Source organism: Amblyraja radiata, chromosome 22 (genome assembly GCF_010909765.2).
Source record: "Amblyraja radiata isolate CabotCenter1 chromosome 22, sAmbRad1.1.pri, whole genome shotgun sequence".
In the NCBI taxonomy this organism is placed as follows: Eukaryota; Metazoa; Chordata; class Chondrichthyes; order Rajiformes; family Rajidae; genus Amblyraja; species Amblyraja radiata.
In genome coordinates, this window is record NC_045977.1 from 11,262,033 (window position 1) to 11,277,856 (window position 15,824).

At 45.1% G+C, this 15,824-nt stretch overlaps 1 protein-coding gene across 3 annotated transcripts in view; it reads right to left on the reverse strand.

Annotated features, from left to right (window-relative positions):
* ppl (periplakin) overlaps positions 1-12,050 on the reverse strand; it is a 72,078-nt gene extending 60,028 nt beyond the window's left edge. Inside the window, exon 1 of one of the 3 annotated variants that reach the window (XM_033040399.1) lies at positions 11,748-11,930. In XM_033040399.1, the coding sequence (XP_032896290.1) occupies positions 11,748-11,785 (38 nt within the window). In that variant the 5' untranslated portion in view covers positions 11,786-11,930. Of the gene's footprint in view, positions 1-11,747 lie in introns of all 3 variants that reach the window. The other 2 variants (XM_033040397.1, XM_033040398.1) reach the window with 2 other exon arrangements.
* Between the last annotated feature and the right edge of the window lie 3,774 nt (positions 12,051-15,824).

The following is a 15,824-nucleotide window of genomic DNA, read 5'->3' on the forward strand; positions in this document are numbered from 1 at the left end:
AGAGCGTGGAGAGGTGGGGAGAAAAGGGGAGGAGAAGGAGAGGACACTTTTAAGAAGTCAGACAACGTTTAATAGAGTTTAGCGGGCATTTTATATACCGGTCGGTTTTCCTTGGTCCTGAAAACTCCAATGAGCCAATCAAAATGCCCGGTCAGCGAAGGAGATTGCCTACAGCTGTCCTCAACTGCCTGTTTCTATATAGCAACCCCACTCCACTGCACTACGAGTTAAAAAGAACCATGCCGACCAAATTTTCTGCAACCTAGCTGAGGCCACGTGTATTCGGGAACTTCCCTCCAGCATGAAGGAGAGTTTCAGTGACCACCTAGGACCACGTGTCGACCATGCTGCGAGTTTGAGTCGAGGGCAAACTCTTCTAAACTCGCAGATTAGGTCGCCACAGCGGGACAGCCCCTTTAGGACTGATTTCATCATTACATCTAGGCTTGAAATGTCCAGTGAATCAAGGCAATAGATACAAACCCTGTTCGATAAATAAGTGCTGTCAGCTCAGCTTTAAAGAGCAGGGGCAGCAGAGTAACTATCTTCCTGCTTCATCTTCTTGATCAGTCTGAAGGAGGGTCCTGGCATGAAACGTCTGTCTAATGCCTACCATGGATGCTGTCTGGTCTGCTGAGTTCTTCCAGCAGTTAGTTTTTTTGCTCCAGATTCCAGCGTTTGCAGTCTCTTGCATCTCTACCTTCCTGGTTACTAGTGCAAAAGCAGCAGCCATAACTGACTTAGCTCCAGGGTTGCATAAGCTGTGTGCATATGCCTGTGATAAAGCTACTCCACAGATCATCAATCTATGAGCACTGAAGTATGTCATTGGGCCTCTGCAGAACCTGCTAGTCTTGGGCGGGGCCTACAAATATTATTCACCTAAACTAAATATTCGCCTAACCTACAAATACGAATCCGCCTAGATTTTACTGGTAAATTCCAACAGTTCCAGAGTTTCTGTGCATGTATGACCATACAATGACCATTACTAGGCACTATTTATTTTACTACACCCTACTGCCTTTCATAGTGACTGTGGGCACCACCCACACAGGCATCCCTGCATCAATTGGGGCTGGCTGAGCTGCAGATTTGTCACAGCCACCAGCTGATCCTCCAGAGCTGCCCTTCCTCATAACCACTGTGACCAACCTGTGCCAGACTCACGAAGGAGAGCAGGAACATATGCTTGTACTGTATCTGAGATTATTATCCAATATGTATCTAAGGGCTTATGTATAGTGATACATGTACTAAACTGTCTACAAAATAATTTTCTCTGTACCTGAGAACATGTGACAAGTAAAGTACCATACCATGTCATACCATATCATACCAGGAGTTGTGAGTAGTACCCAGCCGCCCTGCCAGGCTTTGCCAGTGTAACTCCTGCTCAGAGGCTCCCAGCAATTGTAAGGAACATGTTTAAGCAAGTTCACTGCTGCAACCTCAATTGATTTTGACCCAGCAGACAGGGATACATCATGCTAAAACAGTATAATAAACTAGTTAGACCACATCGAGAGTCCAATGTGCAGTCACAGTGCTGTGAGAAGGTGGCAGTAGAAGCTAGGTTTCAAGAGATGTTACACAAGGTTGGGGAGGTTTAATGGTGAGTAATTGAATAAACCGGGATTGATGTCTTTGACGCAAACAAGACCACGGCAGAATCTGAGCGAGGAATGTAAAATTACGGGAGGCCTGCAAAGACCTAGCAGAAACATCGAAAAGTAAAGGTATGGGACTTAAGGTAATTGGTAGAAGGATTAGAGGGGAAATGAGAAAAAAAACGGTAATGGCATCTGGCAAGCACTGCGGGAACGGATGGCAAAGACAGAAATATTCAAGTCATTTAAAAAGTAACTGTATGAACATGAAAGACTGCCCTATAAAGCTGCAGATCAAGAGTTGGAATGTGGGAAAGGCCTAATTTTACCTCTTTATGCACACAGCATCAGCAAGTTGGCTTCCTTTGAACTGTTAATTTACATGGCTGATCAGGGCAACAAAATATGTCAACAATAACTAGGTTGAGATGATTTTCAAGCATAGCAAGTTTCCTTGGAGACGCAAGAGACTGTAGATGCTGGAATCTGGAGCAAAAACAAAATTTTGGAGAAACTTAATGGGCCAGGCAGCATTTGTGGAGGGAAATCGACAGTCGATGTTCTGAGCCGGGACCCTTCATCTGAAATGCTTATGCAGGTTCAAGATGAATTATTACAGATAATTTATTTTTAGATTTTCCACAATGTTTCTTTCTGGAGGTGACTCTGTGAATAAAGGCTTGAAGGTAAAGTCCTGATGGCCACAGAGTACAAAGCAAGTTGTCTACAAATTCTAGTTATGCTAGTCAGGGTAAATTTGCTCAGCTTCTGAACCAGCCCGCCTCCAGCGTATGAAAGAGGATGACACTTTTTGTTAAAGAAAATCTGTCTTTATTTAACTGTATTCAGGGAGGAGGACATTTATGTTAATATTGAATGTTATGCAGGAATAGCTCATGGTAATCCAGCAAGTCAGTGATAAGGCTCGGGATCCTTGAGGTTTAGAGAACGGAAGGTGTCCAGCATCCAGTGGTTAGAGGTGGGATGAGCCTGAATTATTTGGAGAGCAAAGGACAGTCAAAGAATAGGGTGAGCGGCTATCGGGTGAGAGAGAGGGTAAACTAGGACTTGATTCCTTTGGAGCGCAGGAGGCCATGGGTGATCTTATAGTGTATAAAATCATGAGGGGAATTGATAGCGTGAACTCACAGTCTTTTATCCAGGATAGGGGAATCAAGAACCAGAGGCCATAGGTTTGTGAGAGAGAAAAGATGTAATAGGAACCCGAGGATGGTGAATATATAGAATGAGCTGCCAGAGGATGTAGTGGTGGCAGGTGCAATGTCAATAGTTAAAAGACACTCGGACAGATGCATGGATAGGAAAGATTTAGGAATATGAGATGCAGAAAAATGGGAGTAGTTCAGATGTGACAGCTTGGATGAGTTGGGCCAAAGGGCCTGTTTTCATGTTGTATGACTCTAATACCGTAAAGAACAATTCACTGTCAGCAACATCATTTGATGTTCATCAGCACAAAAAGAACTCACACCAGGAAAAGTTCAGTGCAATTTCTAGAGTGCCATGGACAATAGACAATAGGTGCAAGAGTAGGCCATTCGGCCCTTCGAGCCAGCACCGCCATTCAATGTGATCATGGCTGATCATCCCCAATCAGTACCCCGTTCCTGCCTTCTCCCCATATCCCCGGACTCCACTATCTTTAAGAGCCCTGTCTAGCTCTCTCTTGAAAGTATCCAGAGAACCGGCCTCTACCTGGAATGACTTGGAAGAGGTATTATGGTGTTTCAGTCATGCAATGTGCATTAATGACATTACAAAGGATTAAGGAATCATATAGACTGAGAATTTCTATAAACAGAAAATGCCAGAGCCCTCAGCCAATTAGGCATAATCTGAAAGAGAAGCAAAGATATTGTTTCAGGTCAAAGCCTCTTCATCAAAACGGATGAAGACCTTCCAGTTCTAATGAAAGATCATTGACAAGAAACAGTAACTCAGTTTCTCTCTCCATTGATGATGTCTGACCTGCTAAGTTTTTCCCCCCCAGCATTTTCTGTCTATATATCAGATTCTTAGCATCTGTAGTTTATTTTTTTATTTTTCAGGTTGAAAGATTTTCTTTCAGCTTCTGAAGAAGGGTCTCGACCCGAAACAACGCCTATTTCCTTCTCTCCATAGATGCTGCCTCACCCGCTGAATTTCTCCAGCATTTTTGTCTACCTTCTTTCAACTTAAGGTCAGTTTTCTTGTCATTGTTGCACAAGTTTATAAAGCAGTGAGTAACAGAAGAAAATATGTTTATTTATATGGTGCTTTACATGATCAACTGAGGTATCAAAGTACATTACAGACAATGTCATACAATTTGAAGTATAGCCAGCATTAAAGACAAAAGATATGTATACCCTAACCTATCATCTTAGTATTAACAACCATCATGTCATCTTAGTGAGGTTAAGATATGAGCATACCAGGGATATTCCCCCCTTATATTTCTTTAAACTAGGCATCTTTCTCATCCAATTGGGATTTGTTTTAAAGTCCCGTGCTGAGGGAGGTAGGGGAGTGGTGGAATCTTACATAGGGGAATGGGATGCGTTGGAGGACCAGGCCTCCCGTCGGAGCTATGGGTGAGTGATGGAATATTGCGTTGGGGGAACGGGTTACGTTGGGGAAACAGGTGAGTGGTGGATTCTTGTGTTGGGGAACATGGCCCAACGGGTCCCACTTGGTCTAGTATAATATTAAAATTCTCATCTTGTTTATTTGTATGAGTGCGTGGATGTGATAGCACTACAATTTTTGGCTCACCTTACTCACTATTGTCCTAGGATGTAAATGAAACAAGTTTTGTTCGTATTGTTGTTATATTTTACAAGTTATTGACATTTAAAACTTAAAATAACTTAAAACAGTGCCCCCACTTGTCAGCCGCGTCTGCGCAGTTGGGGGTGGCCCCTCAGCCCCACGCATGCCGACAAGTGGGGATGCTGTTTTAAGTTAATATTAAGTTTTAAATGTCAATAATGTAAAATATAACAACAATCTGAACAAAACTTGTTTCATTTGCATCCCAAGACAATAGTGAGTAAGGCGAGCCAAAAGTTGTAGTGCTATCATGTACCATTTTGGCGGGGTTTCGGGATATCACATCCACGCACGCACGCATACAAACAAACAAGGAGGGGGGGGATAGAGGGAGAGAAGGGGGGAAGTTCGGGAGTGGGGGATATAGGGAGAGGAGGGCAGTGGGGAAGGTGAGGAGGGAGAGTGGGGGTGGGATAGGGGAGGTGAGGGAGAGGAGGGTAGTAGGGAGGGGAGAGAGGTTATGGACGGAGGGAGTAACTGAGGGTAGGGGAAAGGAGAGTGAGAGAGAGGCATCTCTGACAAGAGCAGCATTCCCGGTCTTGCTCTGGGCTGTCAGGCTAGATCACGCAAATCTTCAGAATGGGCATGAAGTTACAAGCTGTGATGGGTCGATCTGTTCCCCTCCAATAAACATGTTGTGCTATCAACAACATTGCACTGTAGTGAGAGAAACTCTTGTCAAAGATGGGACATTTTTAATGATAAAGGAAATGCCTTATATTCTATTCCCATCTAAAGTAATCTCATCAGTGACTGCATTTGCTTTCCATGAATTCAATAACATGTTTAATAAGATCACCCAAGCATGAATTTATGGATACCTTTGGTATGTCAAAACATTTAAATGTATCTTATTGACTATTGGCTTAGGGAAAGGCCTTGAAGGTACCATTTTAAATGCGTTTATTTTCCTTTAATGATCTTAAGAATTACATTCAATATTTTTCATTTTCCACTAAATTAAATGTCTTATTATTAATTGGCTTGGCAGAATCAGTTCCCATCAGGTTACATAGAAACATTGAAAATAGGTGTTGGAGGAGGTCATTTAGCCCTTTTTGCCTGCACTGTGATCGTTGCTGATCATCCACAATCGGGAACCCGTGCCTGCCTTCTCCCCATATCCCTTGATTCCGCTAGCCCCTAGAGCTCCATTTATCTCTCTTTTAAATTCATCCAGTGAATTGGCCTCTACTGCCTGTGGCAGAAAATTCCACAAATTCACAACTATCTGGGTGAAAAAGTTTTTTCTCATCTCAGTATTAAAGACCTTTTTAAATTTTATACGTTTCTATAAGATTCCCTCTCATCCTTCCAAATTTCAGTGAATACAAGCCCACTCTTTCCAATCTTTCCTCATATGACAGTCCCGCCATCCCAGGGATTAACCTCATTAACCTACGCTGCACTGCCTCAATAGCAAGGATGTCCTTCCTCAAATTAGGAGACCAAAACTGCGCACAATACTCCAGATGTGGTCTCACCATGGCCCTGTACAACTGCAGAAGGACCTCTTTACTCCTATACTCAAAACCTCTCGTTATGAAGGTCAACATGCCATCAGCTTTCTTCACTGCCTGCTGGACCAGCATGTTTACTTTCAGTGACTGGTGTACAAGGACATCCAGGTCTTGTTGCACTTACCTTTTTCCTAATCTGACCCCATTGAAATAATAATCTGCCTCCTTGTTCTTGCCGCCAAAGTGAATAACCTCACATTTATCTACACTATACTGCATCTACCATACATCTGCCCACTCACTCAACCTGTCCAAGTCACCCTGCAACCTCCTACTAGCATCCTCTTCCCAATTCACACTGCCACCCAGCTTTGTGTCATCTGCAAATTTGCTAGTGTTGCTTTTGATCCCATCATCTAATCATTAATATATATTGTAAATAGTTGCGGCCCCAGCACCAAGCCTTGCGGCACTCCAGGTTCTGTGCAAAGCAGCTAAAGATTCAATTTACCTTGCTATTAGTCAGAAGCAGAATAGTCAGAACAATGGAATTTGACCATTGTCGATTCCAGTTAATGATAAAGCTAAATTCTTTAAATGCTAATAAGAGTATAGTCTACCACTCATTACTATGTTGTTAAATAATTGCTGCAATGTTGATTTTCCTTACAATTTGGCTCTTTTGAAGCCCTTTGCTCATGTTAAAATATGAAATCTTAACACTATCACAATTTTTAGAGAAAAAGATTTGTACACAAGGTACAGATTGCCTATCAAATTAAGGGTGTGGTTTGCTGCTGCATTTCATAGCACAATAGGAGTGGAAAGACCAAGTTTGCATGGGTTTTGGTTTTGGGGAAAGGTTTGGCACCAGTTTCAGTGCCTGAGGCATGCAACTAGAATGTTGTCTAACCTGCAAAGCTTTACAAAAATGGTGACGCCTGGTAACATTCCTATACATTTCATGTTTACAGGCTTTGTATTCCATTTACATCTTCCATTTACAGGGAAAAACAAAGTGCTGGAGGAATTCAACAGGTCAGGCAACATCTATGTAAGAAATGGACAGATGTAGAAGGGTCTCAACCAAGAAGGGTAACATCATTCGCCCATTCCATCCACACACCCGCTGAGTTACTCCAGCACTTTGTGTTTTGCGTAAGATTCTAGCACCTGCAGTTCCTTTTGTTTCCATTTTTGGGGACTGGAACAGGTTTTGCCACAGAATGCAACCCTCAAAACATCAATGTAATGTAACATCAATTTCAGTTCACATTAGCCTTTACATAATTACATTTTAGAATACTGGAAAAGTGTATCAGCATATAAATTTACTGAGATTAACAAATATTCCACATTTTACAATAGTTCCTTGCAATCACTAAATTATGATTTTGACAATTGATCAAGCAAAAGCTGATCTTTTTCTCTCTCTTTTAGTCCAAGCATGTTACTGTGCATATGCACCATATTCTAATGTGGTATCAAACTGTACTGAATGCACTCTCTATTAAAGCCTTTTGAATCACAGCATACTTGGTAATATGTTTGGCGAGTTTAGAGCCCTCCACAAATTTAGATCTTGCAAGCAATATTCCAGCCTCCTAAGTCATTTTAAAAATGATAACAGATACCGTGCTATTGGGAGGTGTCCAGAATGCCACTTTCAGTATGTCAGTCATCAGTTCAGCATTACATTAAGTAATTTATTTGGTAGTCAATGAATCTTCAACAATACGCTGTAAACAGCTCAATTGTAACCATGTATTGTCGTTCCGCTGACTGGATAGTACGAAACAGAAAGCTTTTCACTGTTGTACCTCTGTACACGTGACAATAAACTAAACTGTACTGTCATGCTTATCCTGAAATCCAGATGGATATAATTCTATACTTCAATTTGTTGTGCAAGATCCTCAAAAAGAAAATCGAGTAAAATGCCAAGATACAATTTATCTTCCACATTCCCATGTTGATTGTCTTTCAATCTTCTTCTATTGAGTAACACCTTGCATTTATTTAACACTCTTAATACACCTGTTCTCAGGTGCTTAATTCAAATAGCCCTCAGCATTTACATATTTTCCAATGAAATTAACTTTGCAAGTTTATAAAACCAGGAGACAAGATTATCCACATTTATAATAATTATTGTGATGTTAAGTAAAATATCCCCACTACTATTTCACAAGTTTCTGTGCATCACATATACATTAGTTGATGGGATCACAGACCAACCAATATTTCTACTCTCAAGAATGAAGAGATGGGTCCTCTCAAAGCTAAAACATTTTAAAACATTAACTAAAAAATAGAAAATTGTGAAAGTGGTCTGATTAAACTTGATTGAAAGATACATAGAAACATAGAAACATAGAAAATAGGTGCAGGAGTAGGCCATTCGGCCCTTCAAGCCTGCACCGCCATTCAATATGATCATGGCTGATCATCCAACTCAGTATCCTGTTCCTGCCTTCTCTCCATACCCCCTGATCCCTTTAGTCACAAGGGCCACATCCAACTCCCTCTTAAATATAGCCAATGAACTGGCCTCAACTACCTTCTGCGGGAGAGAATTCCAGAGATTCACCACTCTCTGTGTGAAAAAAGTTTTTCTCATCTCGGTCCTAAAAGATTTCCCCTTTATTCTTAAACTGTGACCCCTTGTTCTGGACTTCCCCAACATCGGAACAATCTTCCTGCATCTAGCCTGTCCAACCCCTTAAGAATTTTGTACGTTTCTATAAGATCCCCCCTCAATCTTCTAAATTCTAGCGAGTACAAACCGAGTCTATCCAGTCTTTCTTCATATGAAAGTCCTGACATCCCAGGAATCAGTCTGGTGAACCTTCTCTGTACTCCCTCTATGGCAAGAATTGTCTTTCCTCAGATTAGGAGACCAAAACTGTACAGCAATACTCCAGGTGTGGTCTCACCAAGACCCTGTACAACTGCAGTAGAACCTCCCTGCTCCTATACTCAAATCCTTTTGCTATGAATGCTAACATACCATTCGCCTTCTTCACTGCCTGCTGCACCTGCATGCCTACTTTTAATGACTGGTGTACCATGACACCCAGGTCTCGTTGCATCTCCCCCTTTCCTAATCGGCCACCATTCAGATAATAATCTACTTTCTTGTTTTTGCCACCAAAGTGGATAACCTCACATTTATCCACATTATACTGCATCTGCCATGCATTTGCCCACTCACCCAGCCTATCCAAGTCACCTTGCAGCCTCCTAGCATCCTCCTCACAGCTAACACTGCATACAGCATGGGAACGCGCTTTGGCCCACTGAATCCATGCCGACCATCAATCACCCATTCACACTGGCGTTGTTATCCCACTTCTGCATCCATTCCCTATACATTAGAGCAATTTTGCAGAGGCCAAATAACTTTCAACCTGCATGTCTTTGGGATATGGGAGGAAACCCACGTGGTCACAAGGCAAACATGCAAACTTTGCACAGACAGCCCTTGTGATAAGAATCAAACCTGGGTCTCTGACACTGTGAGGCAGCAGCCTAATCACCCCACAGCAGTAATCGGTGTTCATGGCATTTAGATAGTTCTGATAACAGCCTTGACGCAGCAAAAAATCCAAAGGCACATCGCAGGTGTTTTCACAGAGGAAGATGTTTGGGCCAGGGACCAAAAGGGGAGGGGTGGTGACTCAAAAAGTTAACTCTTGGGAGCAGCTTGACGAAAGGAAGGGAGGCAGAAACATTTAGGAAGCAAATTCCAGAGCTTGAGGCTTCAGTAGCTGAAGGCACTACCACCAATGGTTGAACATTTGCATTCACAGATAAACACAGATAAAAGATTGGAACTGGAAAAGCAACAAAGAACTCTGAGTAAAACAGGGTGCCCAAACATTTCTGATACCAACAGACAAGCAATGCATTTAGTATATATTTTTTAAATTATCAATGTACATATTTCTTGCCCTTTTCCTAATTGTTTACTGAAAGATTAGTTCACCCAGCAGGTACACTTTAACTTTAACTGTTCATCCAAGGAATACATTTTTTTAAGGTTAGCCAGTTAAGGTCATCTACTCTGAATATAAATTGCTTTGTCCAACCACATGACCTCACACTAATGGCGATGGGGATGCTCAAAGACAGGTCATACCTGGAATCAAAGATACTAGAGCTCTAGTATCTTTGCCTGGAATAGGTGGGGTCAAAATCACCACGATCAGGATTTATCTATTAAATCTATTACTTGTAAACAGAGCAGCCCCTTTAGTTTCAGCTTCTGCATTGTGGAATGCGAGTTGATTCCCTGTTGTGAAGTGCTATTAAAACGAATCACTGATCTGCCCACAGGGATATTGGTCTGTCAGTGCAGATTGATTCGAGAAACAAATCTCAATACTATTTTGTATAGGAGGGAACTGCAGATGCTGGTTTAAATCAAAGGTAGAAACAAAATGCTGGAGTAACCTAGCAGGCAGCATCTTTGGAGAGAAGGGATGGGTGACGTTTCGGGTCGAGACCCTTCTTCAGAATGAAGAATACTATCTTCAATAGTATTTTTATTGAAAATCATTTGCTCTGGTGTACCCAGAAATCATGAAGTCAATCCACTAAAAAGCAGTTATTTTGAAAGTACCGATTAAGGCAATGCAGGGGAGTCAACCTGCAATAATACGACTACTGGTCAGTCAGCAATCTTGGGTCAATTTGTGTGTGTGCGCTTGGATATGAAGTTAAAATATCCCAATTAAACCTCGGATCGACATGTCCCCTCCTTCCAAGCCCAGGGGTTGCCCGATAACCATTAATAGAGGGGGGGGGGTAGGCGTAATTACAGTAAAGTTGGTGTAATTTAATCTGAAGCACACAGCTTTGTCTGTTACTTAATCTTAATTCAATCGGACTATTAAAATTATCAAAAATAGACACAAAAAGCTGGAGTAATTGGACGGGACAGGCAGCATCTCTGGAGAGAAGGAATGGGTAACGTTTCAGATCAGTAGCCAGTCTGTTTCGGGTCAGTAGTCAGTAACAAAGATCTTATAGCGGAGCTATAAGATCTTTGGTCAGTAACAGCAGTCTGAAGACGGGTCGCGACCCGAAACGTCGCCCATTCCTTCTCTCCAGCGATGCTGCCTGTCCCGCTGAGTTACTCCAGCTTTGTGTGTCTATCTTCGGTTTAAACCAACATCTGCAGTTCCTTCTTACACATTAAAATTATCAACGTGGCCACACCCTTTCGAGTTTAAAAGGATGTTATGAAAACAATATTTCGACCAGGCAACTTGCATGCAGAACCAAGTTAATGTGTAACATTTGAAATAAAGGTGAACCTTATTGGAGTTTTAGTCAAAGATACTAGAGGAGCTATCTTTGGTTTTAGTCAAGCCCGATTTGAATCCCCAGGTGGGAACTGATCAGCCGAACCCGTAGCTTATTCGATAACCTCAGTTCACACATTGTAGCGACTCAAGGGTAGAATATGGAAAGAAGCTTGATCCACCAACTGGTAGACACAAAATGCTGAAGTAACTCATCGAAACAGGCAGCATCTCTGGAGAGAAGGAATGGGTGGGTTACTCCGGTGAGTTATTCCGCTGAGTTACTCCAGCATTTTGTGTCTATCTTCGGTGTAAACCAGGATCTGCAGTTCCTTCCTACGGCAACTCGATACTTTTAAGTTCAGGATCTGGCACGTATGATCGGCCTCAAAGGAGTCCAGGTGTTGAATTAATAACATCTTCTGTTGGCAACTTGGTAAAAGTTTACAACCCGCAATAGTACAAAGACGTGATCATGTTCTGTATAAAGCAATTTAAAAAAATGCATTGGTGCAAATAAATAGTGAATCACTTACTTGGTGGGACTTGTGGGTTTGGATTTCTTTTTAAACATCTTGACAATTCCTGGAAGCCGACTTCACGGCGGTAAATCCTGATCCTCGGCAGTAAGGTTGCAGGTTGTTTGGGAGAGCTGTGGGAGAGCGCTGCTGCTGTGTTTGGAGCACAACAGACAGTGCGCCAGGTGAGCGATCCACGCCCTCGCCTTACCGCGCCTCCTCCCTAAATCCGCCCCCGGGTGGTGACAGGCCCAGGCCCGGGCCGCACCCACCTCACCGGCCGCTCGTCCCATCGCCGCCGCTCCTGCTTCTCCCGTTGCCCAGCAACCCGTCCCCAGCCCCGCCCCTTGTGATCGAAGAGGCCCTCGGCCCCGCCCACCTCATCGACCACTTCATCCCGCTGCTTCCACTGTTGCCCAGCAACCCGCCCCTAGCCCCGCCCCCGGGAGACAGACAGACTCGGCCCCGCCCACCTCAGCGGCCGCTCGTCCCATCGCCGCCGCACCTGCTTCCCCGTTGCCAAGCAACCCTCTTTGCCCCACCCCAGCACCCCAGTGATTGACCGGCCCCCAACCCCGCACACCTTAACGGCCACCAACTCGTCCTATTCTGCACGCCTTCTCTCCAGACACACAGCAAAGATCTTTGACACGCAGTGCTGGAGTAACACCGCGGGTCAGGCAGCATCTGTGGAGAAAACCATAGGTGACGTTTAGGGTTCAAGAAGGAACTGCAGATGCTGGAAAATCGAAGGTACACAAAAATGCTGGAGAAACTCAGCGGGTGCAGCAGCATCTATGGAGCGAAGGAAATAGGTAACGTTTCGGGCCGAAACCCTTCTTCAGACTGATCAGACGTTTAGGGTTTTAGTTTAGTTTAGAGATAGATCGTGGAAACAGCCCCTTCGGCCCACCGACACTATCCTACGCACACTAGGGATAATTTGCATTTATACCCAGCTAATTAACCTGCAAACCTGTACGCCTTTGGACTGTGCGAGAAAACCGAAGGTCTCGGAGAAAACCCACGCAGGTGACGGGAAGAACGTACAAACTCCGTACACACAGAACCCATAGTCAGGATCGAACCCGGGTCCCTGGTGTTGTAAAGGGCCTGTCCCACGAGCATGATACCTGCATGCGACAAAACTGGAAGCGGGAGCCGCGCGGAGGTCGAGTGATCCCCGTACAGGGCCGGTCCCACCAACATGCGCCTGCATGCGGCGAGCGCGACCAAACCGGAAGCGGGGGCCGCGCGGAAGTAGAGTGAGTGACGTAACGTTCGAGCGAAGTCCGCGGGAAGTTTGTGCGTGACGTACGGCGTCAAGACGTTGCGAACGGCATCGAGACGGTGCGCACGCCCGTCGAGGCGGTGCTTACGGCGTCGAGGCGGCTGCGGGCCGGAAGGCCGTTGCCGCGCAGAATTTTTTAACACAGTTAGTTTTTTGGAGCCCCGCGCGATGTCGGGACCAGCTCAGCACAACTCCATACATCTCCGGCGATCGAAGTGGGACTGGCCCCGCGAGGCCGTACGGCTCAAGCGACCATGTTAGGTCGCGCTTGCCGCATGGAGTCTCATGCTCGTGGGACAGGCCCTTAAGGGTCTACCGCTGCGCCACCCTCTTCGAGACACAGTCTTCAGACTGAGAGTCGGGAGAGGAAATTAAGCGATATGGACGGTACTTAGGAGAAATGAGAGATAGATATGCAAAAAGCACCGATAATCAAGGAAATATGGGCACACAATAGGCCTACCCCACAGACAATAATGGCCTGTTGTGGCTACAAGCGGAATAAGAGGTGCTGTTCCTCCAGATTGCGTATGTCCTCAAAAGTCACATCCATGTCCTCCAGAGATGCTGCCTGACCCACTGAGTTACTCCAGCATTTTTGTGTTTGTATTTGTAAACCTGCATCTGCGGTTCTTTGTGTCTCCAAGAAATGACTTTAACTTGTTTTAAGCTTACACTTAGTTTGCTTATAGAGATAGAATTATTATCCAGTAAATTGTCAGGTTGAAGACACTTCTGTTTGGCCTGAAACGTTGATTCAATGGTTAGCAACCGGGAAATACAGCAGACATTGGCAGACCGAAGGCAAGTGTTTGGTGAAACAGCCGGCTAGTATGCACTTGGTCTCACTGATTTAAGGGTTTTCCTTCTTTCTCATCCCCATTACAATCAGTCTGAAGAAAGGTCCCAACCCGAAACATCTTCTATCCATTCCCTCCACAGATCTTGCCTGACCCACTGAGTTACTCCAGCATTTTGTGTTCTATTTTACTTCGGAGTCACGTGAGTGACTACGTGAAGACCCCGCCAGCATGCATGCACGACATAGCGTCTCACGCAGTGCAACAGCAACGGGCGGGAGAAGAGCTCTCCCGCGGCAAAGTTTAACATGGGACCTGCAGGTAAGTTAATCTTATTCTGAGGTCGTTTATTTCTAACCCTTGCTGTGTTCTGTGTTTCAGCGAACATGGACAAGGGAAGGAAAGTAAAGAAGGTCACGTCCCGTACGACTGTGGTGGACCAGGAAGGTTCCGGCAGTGGGGGGGCGACCGACGGCACTGGGACCGCATTCCCTGTGGTCCACAGCCACCGACTCAAACACTGCTCAGCCGAGCCCAACTCCGCAAGCTGCTCAGTTCGAACCAACGCAGCGGGTTGGAGGCAAGGCAAAGCAGAAGTCGGTCCGGCCGATAGACTCGGACGAGTCCGGCCAGGAGGACGCGCTGCCCGAGAGCAGCAAAGGTGACCGTTTATCCCGCATGGAGCGGTTGATGGAGCAGATGCTCCAACGAGACTTGCTCCGGGAGATGGAGCAAGCTCACCATGGGAGTGCTCGCACACCCACAACAGCACCGTATTCGGCGCTGTCCATCGCATCTCCCTCGACAGAGGGGAGCGTTGGGGGCCAGGGTTGGGCTGGCCTGGAAGAGGGGCTCGTGGCTGAAGATACCAGCCGTGTGCTGGGGATGCAGGGCCAGGAAGAGCTGCTGGGAGTGGTCAACAGGTTTGCAGTACCACCGCAAGCGGGACAGCTATTGCAGGCGAAACTGGCGGCTAGTATAGACTACCTGTCCTTCCACCCACTGCAGGAACAGGTAGTCAATGAAACAATGGACAAGTATATACCTCCGGAGAACTGCATCTCGCTAAATGTACCCACCGTCAACAGCCAAATCTGGGGGTACATTCGGCTGGGCATAAGGGCCCAGGAGGTGAAGCTCCAGAAAGTATTAAAACTTCTGACCAGCAATAACGTCCTACGCTCGTTCTGTTGATGGGTCGAAATGACAGATAACCAGCAGGACACACTGGCCCTACGGTGTAATACACAGTAGGAAATAAACTGCCTACGGAAGAACGCCATCAAACCTGCCCTCAACCCCAAATTCGCAGGGTTGTGCAAAACGGCAACTGCACAGCCACAAATACTGCCGTTTGGAAAAGACTTGTCCAAGCAAGTGAAAGATCTGGACGAAGAGTCTAAAGCCGTTGGGCTTATGAGGGCAGCTGCAGGAACGAGTAAAACCACACACCCCAGGCGGCAGCAACCCTATGCGCCCACCAGCAGGCATCAACACCAGGGTGCTGGTGAAAGCATAAGGGCCGCACATCAACCACGAAGGTCTTTTTTAGGCCAAGGCCCAGTGGGGCCCTCATGGAAGATGCGCCAACCCCACACTCCGGCGCCTCGACCAGTGAAGAAACAGAGGCCAAAAAAATGAACACACTCCCGGTAACCATGGAGGTAGGTGGGTCTGGTTCCTTCCAGAACATAAAAGGTGTAGGGCCTGTACTAACAGGGGGAGGGTTACACTTGTTTTTGGAAGCATGGAGGACTATTACATTTGATAAATATATACTACAAAGTATTCAGGGATACAAAATTGATTTCATCCAAAAAAGTATGCCACCAGTTCAACATGTACCTGACAGAGAGTTTGTACTCTCACAACGGGAGAAATTCGAAGGACATGCAGAACTGGTGAGGTTACATGCTAAAGGAGTTATAGAGAGAACGGAGCATGACTCTCTAGAATTTGTATCGAACATTTTTACAAAAACCAAGAAGGATGGTGGATGTCGCA